The 19,595-nt window shown below is 41.3% G+C and overlaps 1 protein-coding gene across 1 annotated transcript in view; it reads left to right on the top strand.

Annotated features, from left to right (window-relative positions):
* The first annotated feature begins 12,191 nt into the window (after nucleotides 1–12,191).
* Nucleotides 12,192–19,595, top strand: part of NID1 (nidogen 1) — a 41,442-nt gene continuing 34,038 nt past the window's right edge. Inside the window, exon 1 of the mRNA XM_088522792.1 lies at nucleotides 12,192–12,404. Within this exon, the coding sequence (XP_088378918.1) occupies nucleotides 12,192–12,404 (213 nt within the window). The remainder of the gene's footprint in view (nucleotides 12,405–19,595) is intronic.

Raw genomic sequence — 19,595 nt, 5'->3', positions numbered from 1 at the left:
GGGTTGATGTGCAACAATTTTTTGTGAAGCAAAATAGTTAATAGGGATTTAATGCACTTGTTTGTAGGATATGAGGCATGTGAGAACTGATGTTTGGCAGAATAAGGGCTTCTCTGAGGACACATCAGAAGATCGTTGTAGTTGCAGGCTGGTTGTCCTGAGCCTTTCATAGTGTATTTCAGTGAGCATAGGGTAAAGATTGCTGAGGCGCCTTGTGAGGAGGATGGGAACACTCTGGTGCTGCGTGCTGTAAAGGGCAGAGAGACAGAATGATTTAACAGCTGGGCCGGAGAGTTGGAATAGGTGTTTATCCTGGACATACTTCTGTCACCTCCAGCTGGGCCGACTGTGGTTTATTTTGAAGCAGGCTCGTGTGTAATACAATGGCAGGTTTCCAGGCCTAGGGTTAGAACAGATAATGTGCAGTGAAAAGAGTTCATTTGTTTTTGCTACTAAGACGATTAAGATGAAATGTGTTTCTGTGTGCAGCTATATTTGCTTCTTCTTAAATATGCCATCGCAGAGGATGTTATGTGAGAAACTGCTGTATTTTGTCTTAATTTCTCAAATATTGATGGACTAAGGTTAAAAAGATAAAACTAAAGCTAAAACTCAACTATGCAAAGGTAGTACAACCACTTGAATAATTTATAGAAAATATATATAGATAAATTCAAAATACTTCAATGAAAGATAATGAGCAGCTGAATTTGAGTCTGATTAATCAGAAGGATTTTGCGATGTGCATGGTCTGGTCTGTGTGAATTAAAGAGGATTTTTTTTCAGCTAACAGCTATTTTCAAGCTTTATGTGGTAAAGCTTGCTGGGATTGTCATATTTTGGGACTTGTCTAAATTATTTCTCAGATTCCCATTACACATATCATGCGAAGTACTGGTTTCTGAAAAGAGAATGCAGACTATAGAGAATCACAAGTATAATAAAATTACAATCTTAAGAGCTCTACATCATAAAGACATTTATTGCATCTGGCTGGAAAAATGTGGCCTGTGTTCAAAGATATGATATGAAAAGTATGAAGATATGAAGAAGAAATATCTGGGACTGTGTATTTGAAGGCAGAGTATGCAAACTGGCTGTGATCAGAGCTGTAAACGGCTGAGATTCTAATTTAGCCAGATCTTCCCACGTCTATTCCAACATCTTACCTGCTTTACTCTGTGTATCCATAAATTTGAATTGGGGCAAAATAGTCATGTGAGAGAAAGGTTTCAATTAAAAACATGGTGTGATCTGGTAGTCAGAAGTAAGTTCGGGCAGGGAATCAGTCTCCTGCATAGTTATGTATTAAAAAAACTAGTTGCACAGGCAAAGTTTAATCTTCCAGATGCTTTCATTGCGGCACACTAAATGTAGATTAATTGCATTAGTTTAGTTTGTAGAACTTTATAAAAATAGTTTTTAGTGAATAGAATGAAAGGATGAAAAGTAGTTATTTCTACACTCTGTTCTCTTTATGCCATAATAATAATGGCATATCAAAAATGATTTTAATGTTGGAAGACATAAGGTTTACTTTGGGGAAAAATAACTTTTTATTAGAAAATAATGCAACCATCTCTCCTCTTAAGCTTCCTAAACATAGTCAAGGCAAAACTTGCTCAGCCTTTGTAATAAGACTAAGGATTATTCTGCTCTTTGTGTATATATACTGTTTCCATCCACTCACATGATCATGGGGAATATATTTCACAATCTCGTTTGAATTCCACATAAACCTACAAAGTCCATGCAATCACGGTAGCCTGTTTAATAGCTTTAAGTGACCTTTTCCGGTCTCAGTCTAAGTATTTTTGATTGTATGAAGTCACTGTAACTGCTTTTGAAAGTCATTTGGAGGCAGCTGCAGGCCACTTAGACAGGAAACCGTCTATTAATATGATCAGTAAAAAGGTAATTTTCCTGTAGTCTTTACAGTAGCAGTAGCATGTCCAGCCAGCCTGCTTGCTTCAAATGATTTTAATCAGGGACCATCAGAGGGTGCTGTTGGTACTTTTCTGTAATGAAGGACGGTGAAAAAAGGCTGGAGGGAGCCTTGTCCTAAGAGACCTGTAGTGTGTGGGTGGGCATTGCTGTTCTCCAAGCATGGCCTGTGCAAACTGCCACCCATCGCAGCCTTAAGAGTCTGCAAAGTGAGTGGCGATGGTTGTCTCGAGCAAAGGGAGCAAGGTGTCACCACTATGCAGAGCAGCGTCTGGGGTATGGCCAGCCGCCTGTGGCAGGGCTGCCCCTGGCTCTGTCTGTTAAGTATCGTAGGTCTGAAGTACAGGGAGGTGCAGAGAGTCCTTCTAGAAAGAGGTGAGGCACGAGGCACCCCGCAGGTGCACCAGAAGGGTGCAGTGGTTGTCCCAGATTCCCGGCAGAGATGTAGAGGGTGAGCCCATCCCGTCTACTTTCTAAAAGTGAGAGTCTCATTTTTAAGGTGAGAAACTTGACAGGTGAGAGGGTCCTTACAGCAGCGGAATCTCATGCCTTGCTGGCTGTTTAAGTTTGCTCAAGCCTTGTTTCTATTCTGAAGTCACTCTGCAGAACTGCATGTACAGGGTTTTACCTCCTGCAGCACAGGCTTTGGCTGCATGTGAGCTTTGGCTTCCCTTGTGGTGGTTGTGCCAGCTTGACACAGCTTCAGTGAATCGCAATGCGAAATCTGAAAACTCACCTATTAAAGGTGGCAAGTCGTGCAATACTAAAAATATCATTTATTGCAGCCATTGCATGTTGACTGTCATACTCTTGGAGCTTTGCTTACTGACAGGGAAAAACATGCTGGAGGCCTCAGCATCTGCTTCATTTTAGGTTCAGTCTATGAAATGTCCTAAACAGCTTGAAATGCCAAGAACTCTTAACAGTCACTGAGTGGACTCTGATGGAATTGATTAGATGTGGGAAGCACATTGACTTTTGTTGGGTCAGTCTCAACAAGAAGCAACTCTCAAATACACAGTTTAAGCCTCTTAGTCCTTGTGTGCTGCCGTCTTTTTGGTTAGCACTAACTTTACGCACTTTGTGCAGGATGGTGGGCCAGCACCAGTAGTACCTGCCTTGGGCCCAAAGAGTAAGGAGAGCCTGTCCTTTTCTGTAAACATTTTTTCCTGATTAGTGAGCAACAGCATTCCTGCTTTAGTGCAAACACAGCAGCTGGCAGTTGTTTTCAGAATTCACCCATGTTAGCTGGGCATGAGTCAAGAATATCAGTGAGATCTTCAATCAGAGAAGAGACTTGGTTTTGTTTGTTTGTTTTTGTACAAGTGCCAGTGGCAGCAGGAGAAGCAGACCCTGCTGGGTTTTATGTGGTCAGATTGGGAGTCTGTGCGTGGTTAGGGAGCAGTCCACCCCTTGCTTGTTTGACTGCAGGATTGGATAACCCAAGGCTTTCTCTCCTGCTTGTTTCTGCCATTGGATCAGCTCCCTCAAAGTGAATGGGATAATTTTCAGGCACAAGTGCTATCAATGTCAGGGGTAATTCTCATATGCTAATACTATCATGTCAAGGCTTGTCTTTCATTCCTGTTACTCAAAAGGCCCAGGTTCTTTGTCTTTCCTATCATCCTCCTCTCACCTGACTCTTTTTCCAAATCCTGTCTGTTACCTTTGTGGTTTGTCCCTTCTCAATTTAAAAAAGACACCCTCGGATGTAGGTGAGGGCACTGAGGCCAGTGAAGTCCTGCAGGCTGCTGCCTCCCTTGACTGAGTCTGGCTCCAGCAAAGCTGAAACAGCTGAGAGCAGCTCGTTCAGATGCTGGGACAGCAACTGAATAACAGCTCAGTTCCTTTGCTGGGTCAGCATGTGCAACATCTGGTTATGGCTTGTAGCGGGAGGGCCAAAATGTGCTCAGAGAGCATGGACTTTTTGGAGGTGACAGTATTTTCTGAGGCCTTGTCTGTAGAAAATACTTCTGTTTGGGGGGTTTTCTGTTCAAGTCATTCTGAAAAGCTTGAGAAAACCTTAGGAAAATTCAGGGAGCTTAGCAATCTTAATAACTAGCAAAAACTACCAGATTTAGTGGTACTAAAATAATAACGGTAATATGCTTTTTTTTTTTTTCTATATTTGTAATGCTTACGATGCTAAGTGTGCTTGGGTAGGATCACTGCCAAGTATTTGAGAAAACATAGGTGAAATGTGCAGGTCACATTGGTGAGTGGTTCAGTGTCATAGTGAAATGTATGAAAATAGGCATCACAAACAAGAAAAGTTAGTTAGTTTTGGTCAGTTTGCTGGTCAGTAGAGCTGGGGCTGTGGGTGTTTGAAGGGTAAGATCTTATTCAGCACAGAATCATTCCAAGCAGTTCTTCTGTATTTTATATGTTTTTATATTTTGTTATCTTTGGGTAGAGAATAACCAAAAAATGCTGTCCTAACAAGGATGATTCAGTACTGCTGTTTGTTGTACTGTATTCTGAAGCATATTTCCTGTTTTCAGAATTATGGCAGAATTTATGGAGACCATAATTAGCTTTTAATTATTTCAGGCCACTCTTTTAATGCATCCACCACATGGAATGGAAATTGATGCAAAAGTTTTAGATCTTCTCCCGTGAATTCCCTGTGTATCTTCTATTCGCTAGGCACACAAGCTGTAGTCTGCCGGTGCCTTCATTTTTCTCTTTGTGAAGCAATTTAACAAGAGTTTCCTAAATCAGCTGAGGAGGTTTTGAGGCTTGACACAGGAATAATGAGAAAGTCTGCTGAGGCTATTATACTGTGATTGCCACATAAAAATCTGCTATGTGCTGTAAGGCTACTGCAGGGAGTAAGTTGCAGAAAACAAGTCCATTTTGAATGAGGCAAAGTCCTGTGCTGGGTACTGCATTGGAGTTACCGTTTTGGGAGAAGGGGAGGACAGAAGGCTTCCTTCAGTGGGAGCACAATGGCCTTGTTTGTTCAGCGGACGTGGCCCGTTCCTCAGAACTTAGATTCCCTGACGATAAAAACGTAAATATCAGTAAATCTGCAAAATCCATCTTTTTATTAAAACTTACATCTGATGTAATGCACATTTTCCATGTTGTTTGTTTTCACTGTTTGTGTGTTCATATATTTTTGGATTGTATGAACTGTACACTGATGCTGAAAAGGAGTCTCTGAATGGCAATTTTATATTGTGCTTTATAGCCGTAAAGATGGATGTTAGTTACTGTTTTGGATCCTTGATTTAGGGGACAAGGGCATTAAATATATCTTAAGCATTTACTGTATCTCAAGAAAAAATGGAGAATTGAAGAACCAGATTAAGATAATCTTATTTTAAATAATATGTTTTTATTGAATGACTAATTTCTGTAAGTTAACTGATTTTGTAAATAAGCTGGTGCTAGCAGACTGGGCTTTAGAATGTCTGTGCTGTTGGAAGCCATTAAAATATTTTCCTTGCAGGAAGTTTGGGAGAATAATAGGAGATTTTTGCAATTAAAGGAAAGCAGACGTGAATTTCTCTGAGAAAGAATTCCAGGAATGAGAACTGGTCAATGAGCCTTAAAATGGGTCAGGTCTTAGATCCCAAAGGGTTAATATAAAGCCTGTACTGGAAAAGAGGAGGAAGGAGACACATCAGTACAGACTTCAGAGCTCTTGTGAGGGAAAGTTAAAGGGAGAAGGATATTATAAATGGTTCAAGGAGCTTAGGGTTCATGAAAAGGGGAGGAGATGTGTCAAGAAAAATAATTCAGATGAAGTCCAGTCGCGACTGGTGAGCAGCAAGAAGAAATAACATGAAAATGGCTTAGGTAGCCTTTTATTTTTTAGGAGTTACTGCCTCTCCTCCTTGAGAAACTCTGTGTAAATACGCCTCTGATTTACTTGGACTGCAGGTATATTAGGTATATCTATAGTGTTAAATAGAAGAGGGCCAGAGATCTGCTTTGTGCACTAGACCCCTGAATATCCAACCTGCTTAAGTGTTAGTTCATTTCCTGCCTGCTCCATAGCCTCTGGCATATGACATATACCCTCAGTTTCATGTTGTAACTAAACCACTTCAGAACTGCATAATGGTTCGCTTTATTTTAGCCACTTAGAAATGAAAGAGCATACCAAAAAACTTTTTTTTTTTTTTTTTGGTATCTTAGGGCTACAAGGACCTAGCAGAGATCTTGCTCCAAATATTATGTAGTGTGCACATGGCCAGAATGCTTTAGAAGATGGCATTAAGCAGTTGGGATATGATCCAGTCCTTGCTGCTTGGCCTCAGGGATGAAACTCTGTCCCTTTTTTTAATTAGGAGTGTAGACTACCCACGGAGTCTGCTCTCAGCAAGCTTTTGCAGGAAGAGAGTTCCAGTTCCTTGTAACTTCAGCAAAGAATAAGAGTTTTTGCATTAGCCCTTGTGCTTGCAAGTAATGCCTCTTTTCCCAGGGGCAGTGATTATTTCCATGCAGAGTCGCTGCAGTGCAGATCTTAATGGTTTACTGTTGCTCTGTGGCAAAACTATGTTAAGAGCTAAGCTAAAGCACAAAAGTAAGTTTGGGAAGAAATGAGTGTGCCATGTTTATATTAGTCTACAGTTTCCATGTGAAGTGAACAGAAACATAAAGTCCTAGGATCAGGGGAATAAATAGTTGTAATTCACTGAATTATTCCTGGTTCTTGGATCTGGACTGTTTCAGGCTAGTTGAAAATTCACTTGATGCAAAATTTTTTTTTAAAGGAGAGAAAACTATTCACTCAGTATTATCCATGCAAAGAATGTTACAGACAGCTATATGCAGTATTTCCAACCCATTTAAAATGTAGTTTATTTCAAAGCACGGAAACTCTTCAGGCTAAAATGCACACTAAGTTTTTAAACTTTTGTGTATCTAGGAAAGAAATGGATGCATCTCATAGATGCAATAGATGCAATTTTAAATTCCAGGACTAGAAATCTTAGGAAAAAATGAAAAAGAGATGAAAAACTTCTGAAAATGCAAGGTTGTTACCCAACATTTATCATTAACTTTTTGTATTACCAATATTTTGCCTATTTTGGAGAGTACGCTTGATATGAAAGGCAAGCTCTGGCAAGCTTTTTTTTTTTTTTTTTTTTTTTTTTTTTTTTTTTCCTTTAAGGACAAGCTTAAGTCTGCCCTCTTTCACCAAAATATCTTAAGCTCACAAATAAATTTCAATAACTTGGTGAAAACTTTGATATATGCTGAGTGAATTCCTGAATGCAGAAAGGTTTTTGTTCATCATTGAGAAGGCTTATCACGCTGCTGAAAGTGCACAGTGTAATGAGTGTAATGAATGTAGGAATTTGGTCGGAGCTTATAGATACATAATCATTCATCTCTAAATACCAAGGGGCATAGGAATGGACTTCATAGAGTTATTCCATGTGAAACAGTTGCATTCTTTTATCATTAAAAGACAAACTTTCAACGTAGATTACTGAACAGTTGACTAGAAGTTGTCAGGAGACAGACTTATCTTAATGGAGAAGGAATGGAGGAAATTCTCCTTTAATGGAGGAAATTTCTCCCTTAGATCTTGTCCAACAAAGAAAGTGTTTAAAAGCAGTCTAATTGTAGGAAATTGTAATATCTAGTATTCAACCTGGCTGAGGATAAACTCAAATAATGAACACTGTTCTCTATCTATGCATAGATTTCAGAACTGTTTGTGCATACAAAAATGAGCCACAAGATAATTTTCAGATCACATCAAAAGGACAGCTGATGACTTTAATAAAGATCTCTTACCTTATCTTGTGAAAAATGGTGCTTAAGGTTGTCAGCCTTTCTTGCACCATAGCGTTGTTTACCCTGATTGAAAATGTGGTTCTCTGCTTTACTCACAGCTGGCCAAGTTAATGGTATATTCATTCTTGATGAATCTCCCCAGTTGAGGCAATGGATTCCACTTCAGAAAAATGGGTTTCAGGGAGAGAAAAAAAAAAAAAAAAAAAAAAAAGTCAATTCCCCCCACCCCCTTTTTTTTTTTTCCTAAAAGAGATAATTGATAGGGAAAAATGGTAAGTGCCTGTAATGATCGTTTAGACTCGTCTTGAAGCCCTGTACTGTATTGTGTTTTAACTTGTGTTTTTCTAGCAGTCATGGAATTGAGTCAGGCTCCATGAGTATATGCTGGAAAGACACGTCCTGCAAACAGTAAACTGTGAGATAAGGGCTTAAATATCGCATGGAAATCTGTGCCAATGTTTCTGGCTTTATTAGTCCTTTTTGAGTTTACTTTCATGGAATAGTTGAGGCTAAGCTTCTGTAGTGTGATTTACGGTTGAATTTCTAATGTCTGCAAACATCAGATTAGCAGCTGGCTTTTCTTTTCTTGTTTATTACCATCAAGTGTGGTAATATTACCATATTACTCTGCACTCTCTGTGCAGCTGAAATTCACATTTATTTTCATTGCAGCAGAAGTCTGGATGCCTAAGAACGAAAGCAAAATTTAGCAATATTTTTCATTTGGGTGCACAGTGATGGTAAAACGTGTCATTAAATAACATCTCTTCATCAGACCAGAGAGAGATATATTTTCCTTGTGTTTACTATTTCTATTCTATCTGATATGGTAAGTTATCCGTGAGACAGAGTGTTTATTCTTTTAGTCTCACAGCAGATGCTGTATAAGCAAAATATTGCTGAATGGCTTCCTTTGTGGTGATTTTTTTCTGTCCCTTATTGATATAGTTATCAGTCCTAGTACTGGAACACAGAAATAGTTGGAACTAACCTTAGAAATATAAATAATTTCTCCTAGTAGCAGACCCAGCCAGGGCCTGAGAACTATTGCTTCTCCCATGCTTCTTCCCCTGCTTCAGGCAATGAAAAGTGTGTTGCTGCTCTGCATAATATTCTCCCAGCAGTGTAGCTCTTCTGTACTGACCAGGTCATCAGCCAAGTGTTGCACATCCCCACGGCTGCCCAGCTGTTCTTCGGAACAGGATGTGAGTTCCCAGGGAAGTTGTCCTTTAGTTGCTTTGCAATATTTCAACACGAGAGAAAAAAAGAAGACACTTTTCAATCTTTGATATCTATAACAATGGAGAGGGCATGTTACAATATTGTCTTCATTTGTATTTCTTGAGCATCTAACTGTGCTTCAAAAATTAGTCTCTTTCTGGACAGAATTCAACTGCAAAGTATCTTCTTTGTGTGTGTTGTGCCTAAATTCTGCAACCTCCTTAATGATAGAGGGCTCATTTAGAGTTATAGAAGGAATCTCTTAGTGTTTCACTCTAGCGAACATTAAGCAGAATGATTTAAATTTATGGAGCTCACTCCATGATCTTCCTGCAAGCCTTGCCTTCGCTTGTGACCCTCTAATTCCCATGACCTTGTGTCTCTGAAAATGTTCCTTCTCAGCAGACCTCAGTTCTGTTCTTTCCTGTCATTATCCCAACTGTCCAATTCTTTTCAGTTTATTACCACATGATTACTTTTGATGATCCACTAGAACGCTTCTTGATGATCCACTAGAACGCTTTGGGCAGCTGAAGATCCTCATGGACACGGACCTGTGACATAGTTTTGCTTTCTTCAATCGCACCAGCAAAGAGAGCATTTTAACTCCCTCCCTCTGTTTCTAGAACCTGAGGAGGAGGTTGAGAAAGCCAAGAGGGTGACATCTGAAGCAGGATCTGCAGTCCCCCTTTCCACATCTCCTCACATCTAGGCAGTGGAAAAATTCAAATATAAGCATGTGTATTTCTGTGATTTAAGTAGCATATAAGATAGAAACTCAAGTCAAAAATCTGATGGCTTGTCTTATCACAGGACCAAAGTTAGAGTTATTCCTCAAGGTTTGTTTTTTAGTAAGCCAGCCAATATGGTGTGGCAACTCAAAGGGTTCTATCATGCTGCTTCTGCTATGCCCAATTGGAAAATAGACCCCCTGGTTAGGAAGCGTTTCCTGACTTTTGGTTTCATGGTTTCTTCTAGTTCCTTTCATCCCCTAGTTATCTGTACTTCTCAAACTTGCACATACATTTCCTGCCTCTGTTTGGTAACACCCTTCAAATATTTGTGTTTAAGACAGTTCATATCTCTAATATGAGCTGGTAATTAAATTTAGTGCCCTTTATCATTTAGCTAAGTACACACGCTCTATTCTTTAGTTAGTTTTTGCCTCTGGTCCTCTGAACTTTTTCATTGTTTCCCTCTGAATTCTCTCCAGTGGCACATTTTTGCGAGATGTCTCATCTGTGGAAAAGCAGTGTCACTATTATCCCTTTACAAAATGTCATTTGCCTTCTTGTAGCAGAATAAAACCTGCTCATTTGTAGCTTGGGATCTAATTGGCTGTTTTGGGCATGGTGTTGCTTTGCAAACTGCTGTCATACCAAATTTGTTACCCACTAAAAATACAATGTTGCTTTTGGCATTTAACATTTATGTTTTGAAAGACTTTGTTCCATGGTATATTAGCTGGCGTTATTCCATTCTTTTCATCTTTAATCTTTCTCAAGCCTTTTGCATTTTCAGTTCTGATTGCTGTTTGCAATTAACGTCCCCCAAGTTAATTACTATGTCTGTGAACATGCCTTTGCGCCCTCTTTCCAGGTCATTAGTGAATACGCTAGAAAGGACAACTTAAAAACTTTTTGAGTCTTGGAACTAATGATTCTCATTACTCATCACAGTGGGGGCTGCATATGAGGTAAATTTACTCAATTACAATAGAAACTTCCTCTCAAAATATATACTAAACAATCACAATATGATGGCCATAGAGGATTTTTAATTATAGAGCTATTAGTGATTTAAACACAGAGCTTTTTAATATTAAATACACTTAACTTTTTAGCATATAATTGAATTTCAGATTTACTACAAGAAGGTATTACACTGTAAACACTGACTTGAGTGAGGAGATACTACTTAATTGCTTGTAGTTTGGGTATCTGTCTTGTCAAATGAGGAGAAAGATACCCCACATGGGTCTTGTGAGTATAAACCAGTGACTGCGCACTGGTGGTGATGCAGCCAAGAGTCTCCTGTCATAGCACTGCTTGGCCAGATATCCCTGAACCCACCAATTACTGTCTTCTGAGCTCTGCAAATACAGAGAAATTGGAGGAGAAGCTACAGACAGTGCTGCTCGTCTCTGTGGCTGTCTTTTCTGAAATAGAAAAGTGGAATGGAAGTAGGTGCTAGGGATGATAATGGTTTGATACACAAGTGACCTGTATTTAGGCATAGTTATTGCCTTGGGGTACCCTGGGCTCTTGGAAATTACCAAAACCAGAGGAATGAAAGACAAATACTAAGGGGGCAAATGAGAGAAATGGAATGAGCAGGTGTTTAAGGTAAGGTGGTGTTGCATCTGGCTATGTAAAATGCGGCTGTGAGTAGTATTCCAGCTCCTTTCCCCTACGGAAAACATTGTGGTAAAAGACTGTGGTGTATGCAGTCCTGTGCAAGACTGAATCCTTAAACACTGCTGCTTTCTGGAAATGTCTTGAGAGCTTAGGAACAGGTATCAAATACATTCAGTCTTCACCTGATTCCAAGTGTTTCTTGCGATTATAACCAAGACTATAAGGTAGGAAGGCAGAGTCAGAAAGGTGCTATATAGATTGTCCGTGTTTATTTTGTATACATCTTGTAAGTAAAATTGCATTTACAGCTTTTTTTTTTTTTGAATTTTATTTTACAATCAAATGAAGCTATAACAGTGATGGAGTTAATTATGAAATGCATTTGAGTGTGTTTCTTCCAGTATCAAGCAGCTGGTGTTGAAGAGATTTCAGAATATAAGAATTAATACTCTTCATTCCTATTGATTTTTGATTCCTATTGATTTTTGATTCATACTTTGTTTCAGCACGCCAGCTGCTGCTATATTATTGTACCACACTGCAACTGCTGGTAAAACCTCCGGGGCAGCTACCGCTAGAAGAGTTCGCAGCCTAGAGCTCATACAAAAAAAATATATTTGTGTATATGTATGTGTGTATATATATATATATACATATATATAATCACCCGATGGGTGGGGGCCGCCGCCCTGGAAGCAGCCGCCGCCCGGAACCGCACCGCCCCGGTGCCGGGGCCGCGGGCAGGGCCGTTGGGGTTTTAGGCGCTGCCGGTACCTCAGGGGCGGCGCGGGTGCCCCCTGGGGGGCGGCGCGGGCCCCTCGCCCCATTGGCGGCGGCGCTGCTCCCCGCCCCGCGCCGCCCGCGCTCATAAGGGGCCCGCGCGGAGGGGCCGCGCCGGGAGCTGCCGCCGCGATGCGCCCCGCGCAGAGGCTCCCGCGCGGCGCCGCCCTCGCCCTGGCGCTGGCCCTGGCGCTCGCCGCGCCCGCGGAGCCGCTGCGGCGGCTGCTGCCGCACGGCGCGGAGCGGGGCGACGCCGCCCTCGAGCCCGGCGACGACGCGCGCTCGGGCGCGCTGGCGTTGCGCACCGCGCTGCGCTTCTACGGCGCCGCCGTGCGCGCCCTGCACGTGAGTGAGGGCGGGAGCGCGCGGGGGCCCGCGGGCCTGGCGCGGCGGCGGCCGCTTCAGCGGCGCGGGCGGGTGCCGCTCCTCGCGGCTCTGGTCGCGGCGGCGCTTGTGTGGCGCTCACAAGAGCCGCTGTGTCCTGGGCGGTTCGTGTCCGGTCTGTGCCCCTCGCGTCTCGGTGCCGCGGCTGCTGCTGATGCTTTGTGGCCTCTCTGGGAGGCGATGCACCAGAGGGGAAAAAAGAAAGGCGCGTTTAGCGAGTTGCGTCAGAGCAAGCGGCAGCCCCACGTAACTCGTGTGCCTTCTGCATGGGATGCGCTGAGAGCTACAAAATGCCCCTTGTCATGGTCTGTGTTTGACACTGTGCCCAAGTCGCACAGTGTCAGTAGTGAGTTTCTCATGAGCAGCCTGACACCTCCACGTGCGGCATCCCTTACGTTGTGAAAGTTGTTCTGCCCCGTTTCTTAACGTCCCAGGGCTGTTGTCGTGATGCTCGCAGCTCCAAGCTCCGCTGGTGCGAGGGAGCCCGCAGCCGGAGCAGCTGCAGGCCCCGTGCTGCTGCAGACCTCCCTGCAGCGTGTGTGCCGGCCTGGGCCTGCAGCCCGCAGCAAGGGGGGCGCTTACAGCTCGTGCTGGACGTGTAGTATCAGCTAGCAGGATTGAAAACAGATTGCCTGCAGCAGAACTGCTTGAAGGTAACCAGATGAAATTGTTGAAGATAGCAGCGTGTCTTCAGAGCTTTGCTGGAGTCCTGGCTTGCGGCTCTGCCTGCTTTATCACTGCTGCTCCTTTTCCCCCGAGGCCTCAGCTGGGCTGGCAGTTGAAGACACTAACTAGCATATTTGGAAGAGTTTTAGGAGGCAAGGCCTGGTGTGTTTAACCTGCTAATCTGATCAGTTACCCTGTGCAGATAAACCAACATGCGTTAGCTTCTTGTGCCTAAGGTATCACTCTTGGGACTACATGGAGACCTTCAAGGAATTTAACTTCACACCTTCTAATGGCTTTGTTTTAAGGAATGCAGGACCCTTCACATGGCTGCTCTTACGCCAAATTTGGTGCAGTTCACTTATATTTGAGTCTGTTTTACTACCACATGCGGATATTCACATAAGGATTCAGCATGTTTGAATTGCATTGAATTACACTATCATTACCCCTTAGGTTGTGCCCCTTTCACTTTCTATGCTGTCGCCACCGAGGTATGCCCTGGAATCATGCCTGAAATCCAAGATCCAGAGGTATTCAAGTTATGCCTCTGTTGAAAAGGGATGTTTTTAACTGACTCTAGTGGTAAAGGTGATTTGCAGGTATTAACTGGAGTTCAGAGTGCAGTTTGACCATTAGTTCATTATCATGTCCTCACTACTCACAATTTGGTAACTGATTAGCCAGCCCAAGTAAAAAATACGTTTTTTTTTTTTTCCATACAGACATCTTGAAAGATAGTGGGCGGTATATCCAGTCACTGAGAACAATGCATAGGATAAGGGCTGAAAGGTGACAGTTTTCAAAGAGCAGTGAATGGGCTAACAACACAAAGTTTCTTCAGTTTAATGATCTTGTAACTTGCTCAGGCCTTAAAGGATAGGAGTGTTTCTAGTTTGCTTGTTTTTTTTTCTTTTTTTTTCTTTCCTTTTTTCCTTTTTTTTTTTCTTTTTCTTTTATCTGGAGGAATACCTATGTAAGACTACCCCAGAATCACTTCTAGAGATATTTCAGCGTAATTACTGAATGCTAAGGATGGCTGATTTTGATATAGGCAGAGTCTGATAATGATATTTCAGTATCAGGCTACATAATCTTATATTGTAAAGTAGGGGGATAGGGAAAGGAGATAGGTGTCTGTTATACAACTGTATTGAACAGTCCTAAATGCACAATCAAAACACACAGTTTTGTTATATATTGCTCGTAAGTACTTATTAAGCTATATGGTATTATTCTACAACGAGGATTTACTGAAATATTGCTAGTTGATAGTAAGTACTATTGATTATTTGATAGTAAATATTACCAAGTTATTAACATGCAATTATTCCAGAAATTTATGGATCAGGTTTGAGTTATTGTGGTGAAATACATATTTCTGTAAGGTTGATCAGAATAATGTGAAAAGTTTGTCCTGATTATTGAGTGCTTGACATTATGCAGCTTTCACCTTTGATCAGCTCAAAATTTCCATGTTGTCCTGTCTTCCTGTCTCTGTTTCTCGAACAGTGGAGAAGCCGAGTTGTTTGAATTAGCCCTGCATATGAATAAGTAAGGTAGGGAGCCCTAAGGAAGGATTGCTTAGTACTGTCTTGTCTTAAAATTCCTGGCAACAATACTTTTTTTTTTAATATAGCTAGAAGAGAGAATTTATATATATATATATATAAATCGAAACATGAGGCTTTCACATACTAAGATTCTATGAGGGTATCTTCAAGGAAAACATGGTGTTTTCCTAAGCAACAGTAAAACTAAGTTTATAATATTAAATCCTATCCCTGACCCATGCTGAGCTATTTGATTTATTAGGACATATTTAGTAAAGTTTTTATCTTGTTTATGCTAGGACTTACTGAGGAGGAAAAGCTGAAGGATTTGGGATTGCTTCCTTTTAGGGAAGAGCAAGAGCCTTATAAGTCAAGTTTGCATTAATTTGTTAATTGTTACTGTTATTAACTTGCTAAGGAATACTTGGCTGTGTTTATATTAGAAAGTTTTACTGCTTTAACTCAACTGGCACTGGGTTATACAAACAAATTCAATTGTTCTAAACTCTCTTACCTAGAAAAGTTCATGTCCTCGAATGTCTGGTAACTGGTCTGGGAGAAATATCTCATTTGTCTGAGTCTTTGATTTTTATTTTGCTCTTTGTATTATTGCTTTTCTTCCTCCCTCTCTGTTTTTTATATGTCTCCCTCCCTCCCTTTCTTTGCCAGAGTGATTTGTTGCTTCTTTTTATGCCTCCTTTTCCTTCCTTGGTTACTTGAGACAGGATTGTCTATAGACAGTGTATGTGATTTGTTCTAGTACGATCCATGAATATATCTTAACTATGTGTGTTGCTCAGAAGCCTAACTTGCTAAAAATACATCTGTTTTAGTTCCTGTCCATTTAAATAGAATTATACCCTAAAAGGAAAGATGTACAGTAGAGCTGGTCTTAAGACAACACCCCCCTAAGGCCTTTTTCTTTTCTTTCCCTTTTGACAGGAATGCTGCTTTAATGAAACCCTGTGCTTACTCCGAATTACTTCTGTTTATTTAGTGGTCCACACTTTAACTTACTAGTGTGAGCTTAAAAGGAACAGGGTGAGGTTAAATCATGCTACTTATTATCTGTGTCAATATAAATGTATTAATAATATGAAAACTGAAAACTTCTCTTCAATAATGATGAAAGTTCATTCTCTACACTAGAATCTCTTTACAAAATCCTCATTTTTTATTTATTTTCATTTAAGGATTTACAAATGTCTTCTAGGTGGCAGAGAGCCTTCAATTTTCATTCAAGTATTTCCTTAACATTGAATCTGAAGTGTCTCATTTATAAGCTCCAAGCATAGAATGAGAATGGTTGGTGTTTTTTATCTCCTTAATAAAATTACTTGATACACTTAATTTTTTAGTAATCTAAGAAATCAATAGCCAAAAGCATCTGAAAAGAGGTATGGTTTCTTCTGATCTCTGCTTCCTATTCTGTAATATTTAGTGGTCTTGATTGAATTTTCTCTTACTGTTATTTTAGTCTGTTCCATGTATAGGGTGCATGCAGACCTGAAGTCTGCACCCTTAAACTCTGTTAAATACTCTGTACTATTTCTATACTATTTCAAACACCTTGCATCTCTCAGAAGAATATTTAGAGTGGGACTCAGGCTACTTGTCTCAAACTGTATAAGCAAGAAGTAAGGGAAAAACTTAGACCTGACACTACAAATCCCTGCTCTCTACCTACAACAGGAACTGTTAAGTGCCAGTTTTAATGGTGGAGTCCACCCGCATGCTAAAGTGCCTCAGCAAGTCCACTGTAATGATGACCATCTTTTCTGCTGTCTTCAAGTGGTAGAATGGAGCCTTTAACTTTCAGGATAAGTCTTAGCTTTGCTTTACAGTGATGAAAGGTGTTTTGTGGTGTGCAGGTGTAGCAGATGCTTGGGGAGCCGTTCTGAACTAGGTTTGTATCATGTGGCTGCCTGCGAGGGAAGAGTCTGCACCGTGGTAAAACTTGCTATCTCTTTAGTCTATGCTCCTAAAATTCATAGTTCTCTTTAGGGTCTACAGCCACTGTAAGTTACAAATAAAATAAGTCACAAGTAGAGTATGCTTGTGCAGATCACATAGTGCTAAAACACTTTGCATATACCTTTTATGAATAAAGGCATCTTCCTGTTTTTTTTTTTATACATTCTTAACTTTTGCTGAAGTATTTTTCACTGTAGCATCTAAACACTGGTTTATTACACTGCATAGCTTATGCATCTGGTGCTGATATAGTCCATACAGTTAACCCTTTTTTAAAATCCCTTCTGATGCACCATGTTAGCCACTTGTAACGCTGAGGCAATGGGTCCTGTTAGCCATGATCCTGTATCGAGGTGACTGATACCCAGGGCACGTGTTCTGACCCTTGGTAGGCAAGGGAGGGTCCAAGGGCTAGGTGTGTGTGATATGTGAAGGGGTATTTCTAGCTTAAGTACTTGCACTAGCCTCTTTCTTTCTGTGATTTGCTGCCTGTAGCAGCACTAATGGAGATCCGCATTTTAAAGGATGTTGCCAAGTTGTAAGCAGCCAAGGTCCCTGAAAGACTTGTGTGCCCCACGCTGATTAATTACTTAGTGCTTGTTACCTGTGCTAAATAAGCCTGCAGCAGGTTATGCTGAAATTTTGAAACATGCTGAAATCTCCCTTCGTTTTCTGTGAGACGCATTGAAAAACTTGTCCATTTCCTGCTTGCTGCAGTAGCAAATTTGTAGAGGAGGGAAGAGTGAGTGGGTGTGGAGGGGCCCCTCTTCGTTGCTGCCACTGCTGATGTCATCTTGTATACAGATGTTTTTGCACAGTCTCTTCAGGAATATTAAGCCTTAGTCTATGAACAACTTGCTCTGTATGTTCAATAATTGTTTCCATTCCTTGGAGCTGAGTGAACTAATTAGAATTTGGATAGTTTTCATGGGGGCTGCCAAATTCTGTTCTTTTCCTCTTTGTTTTCATTTTATATCGTAAGCAACAAATACAGTACCAGTACGGCAACTGAATTTTGGGATGCTTAGGTTTTTTTAGCTCGGTTTTGTTGAGAAAAAAGAGATTATGAAGCAGCTTCTGAACCTGTTGGTGAATTTCAACAACATTTAACAGTTAGGAGCCTGAAATCTTTATGGTCACTAGAGGTTTCATGCCAGTAACCTACACGCTTCTAGCGAAGTGGCCTTTAATAATTTTTTCTCTGAAAGGCAGTGTGAGTGCAGTGCTTATCTGATGCTAGAGGATGTTCTGGAAATGACTGGGGGATATTTCAAAAGGACTTCCCAGTGCTGGTTGTCTACATAATAATTAGCAGTTGAAATCTACTGTAGATAAATGTGAATAAGGAAAAGCCATCATAGTTTCACAGGTAAAATTGTAGATACTGAGCTGGTTGTTGTCCTTCCAGAGCAAGATCTTGGAGGTATGTTTAAAAAAAAATTGAAGAAAACATTGTTTCAAGCATTGGTTCAGGAGAAATATGAAAGTGCAACAAATGTTCAGAAGTATTAAGAATTTAGTACAAACTGGAAATTGCCATTATATCACTGGGCAAATCTGGAGTTCATCTGTGCTTTGGCAGATATATGCAGTACTCGCTTCCTTGTTTTCAGAAGCATTGAGTGGTGGAGGGGAGAGGAAAATCCCAGACAAGGAGGATGATCAGAGGCGTGGAACGACTTTTAGGCAGCGAATGAGTAAATAGGCTGCAAGTCTTTGCTCTGGAGGAGAAATTGCAGAAGAGAGATGACAGATGACAACATTTGAGAGTGTGTCCAAGTACAAAACGGCCATCAAATGAAGCAGGGAGCCAAGTTCAAAACAACCAAAAATGCAGAAGAGAGCTCAGAGTCCGAGTCAGCTCTGTGGTATTCCTTTAAAAGATTTTGTGTGACTTTTACATATGTTCAAGGGAAGACTTAACAAATGTTTGAAGGAGATCAACTGAGGGTGACTAAACAGTCAAACCCAGGGAATCCCTTCAGCTGAATGTGAGGGGCTGCTTGGTGTTGGGGGTACATGCACATCTTTCCCTTGCTGCTCTTAAGCTGTGAGCTGGTGGCCATTGCCAGGGACAGGGTGCTGGGCTAGCTGCTCTCGCGGTCTGAGTCACTGTGGCTATTTCTGTGTTCTTCCAGGTGTTGACAAAGGTTATGTAGGTTCTGAACGTCTCAAACATGGAAAAGAACAGTAGCAATTCGTTCTTCTTGGACATGCAATAAATTACATGAATGAGGCAAATCTGTAGAAAATTGCTCTTTAGTTTCACAGCTAAAGGTGCTGTTTTGGAGACCTCTGTGCCCATGTGAGCCTCCTGGATGTCTGGCAGCAGCTCCAGAGTCCAAGTGCATGGCTGCCTGTAGGTAGTCAGATGTGTTTCTGGCACCAGGGAGTCGAACAACTGAAAATATATTTGTGAGTGTCTGATTCCTGTGGTGTCATACCTGCCTGAAAGAAAAGCCTGGAATGAAAAGGTGTGTGGGAGTGCAGTCTATGCACTGCTTCAGGGCCTGATGCCGGTTGGTTGCCTCGTCTTGGTTGCCTCGTCTGTGAGAGCCAGCCCTGGTTTGCTGCCTGTACGCTGTAGAGAGAGTTAACTGTCACGTGAGGACCTGCCTGGCATCTATGTCTGAGCTGGAGGTGGTGGCCTGCGAATAACCCTTTCCTTGGCCAGTTAAATCTCCCTGAGCCAGCCGTAGCTGCAGTCTTTGGACCAAGAGTTTCACATGTGTTTGTTACTACTAAATCTTTCTCAAGTAACAGAGTCAGTTTTCCATATTACTATGACAGGACACACAAAAAGGAATTGTTACTCCCTGCTGAGAAGGAATTTATTGAATGGCCTGTATCTGTCATAGAAATTCTGTTTCCTTGGCTTCTGGAATAAGCAGCAGCACATTGTGGTCTACATTGTACAGTGACAAAAAGTTTCCTCGGTGGATGATTATAAAGAAGAGAA

The sequence above is a fragment of the Tinamus guttatus genome, unplaced genomic scaffold (assembly GCF_059628265.1).
Source record: "Tinamus guttatus ecotype Peru unplaced genomic scaffold, ASM5962826v1 Tinamus_guttatus_pri_ptg000011l, whole genome shotgun sequence".
Taxonomy (NCBI): Eukaryota; Metazoa; Chordata; class Aves; order Tinamiformes; family Tinamidae; genus Tinamus; species Tinamus guttatus.
This window is presented reverse-complemented; position numbering and strand designations above follow the sequence as displayed.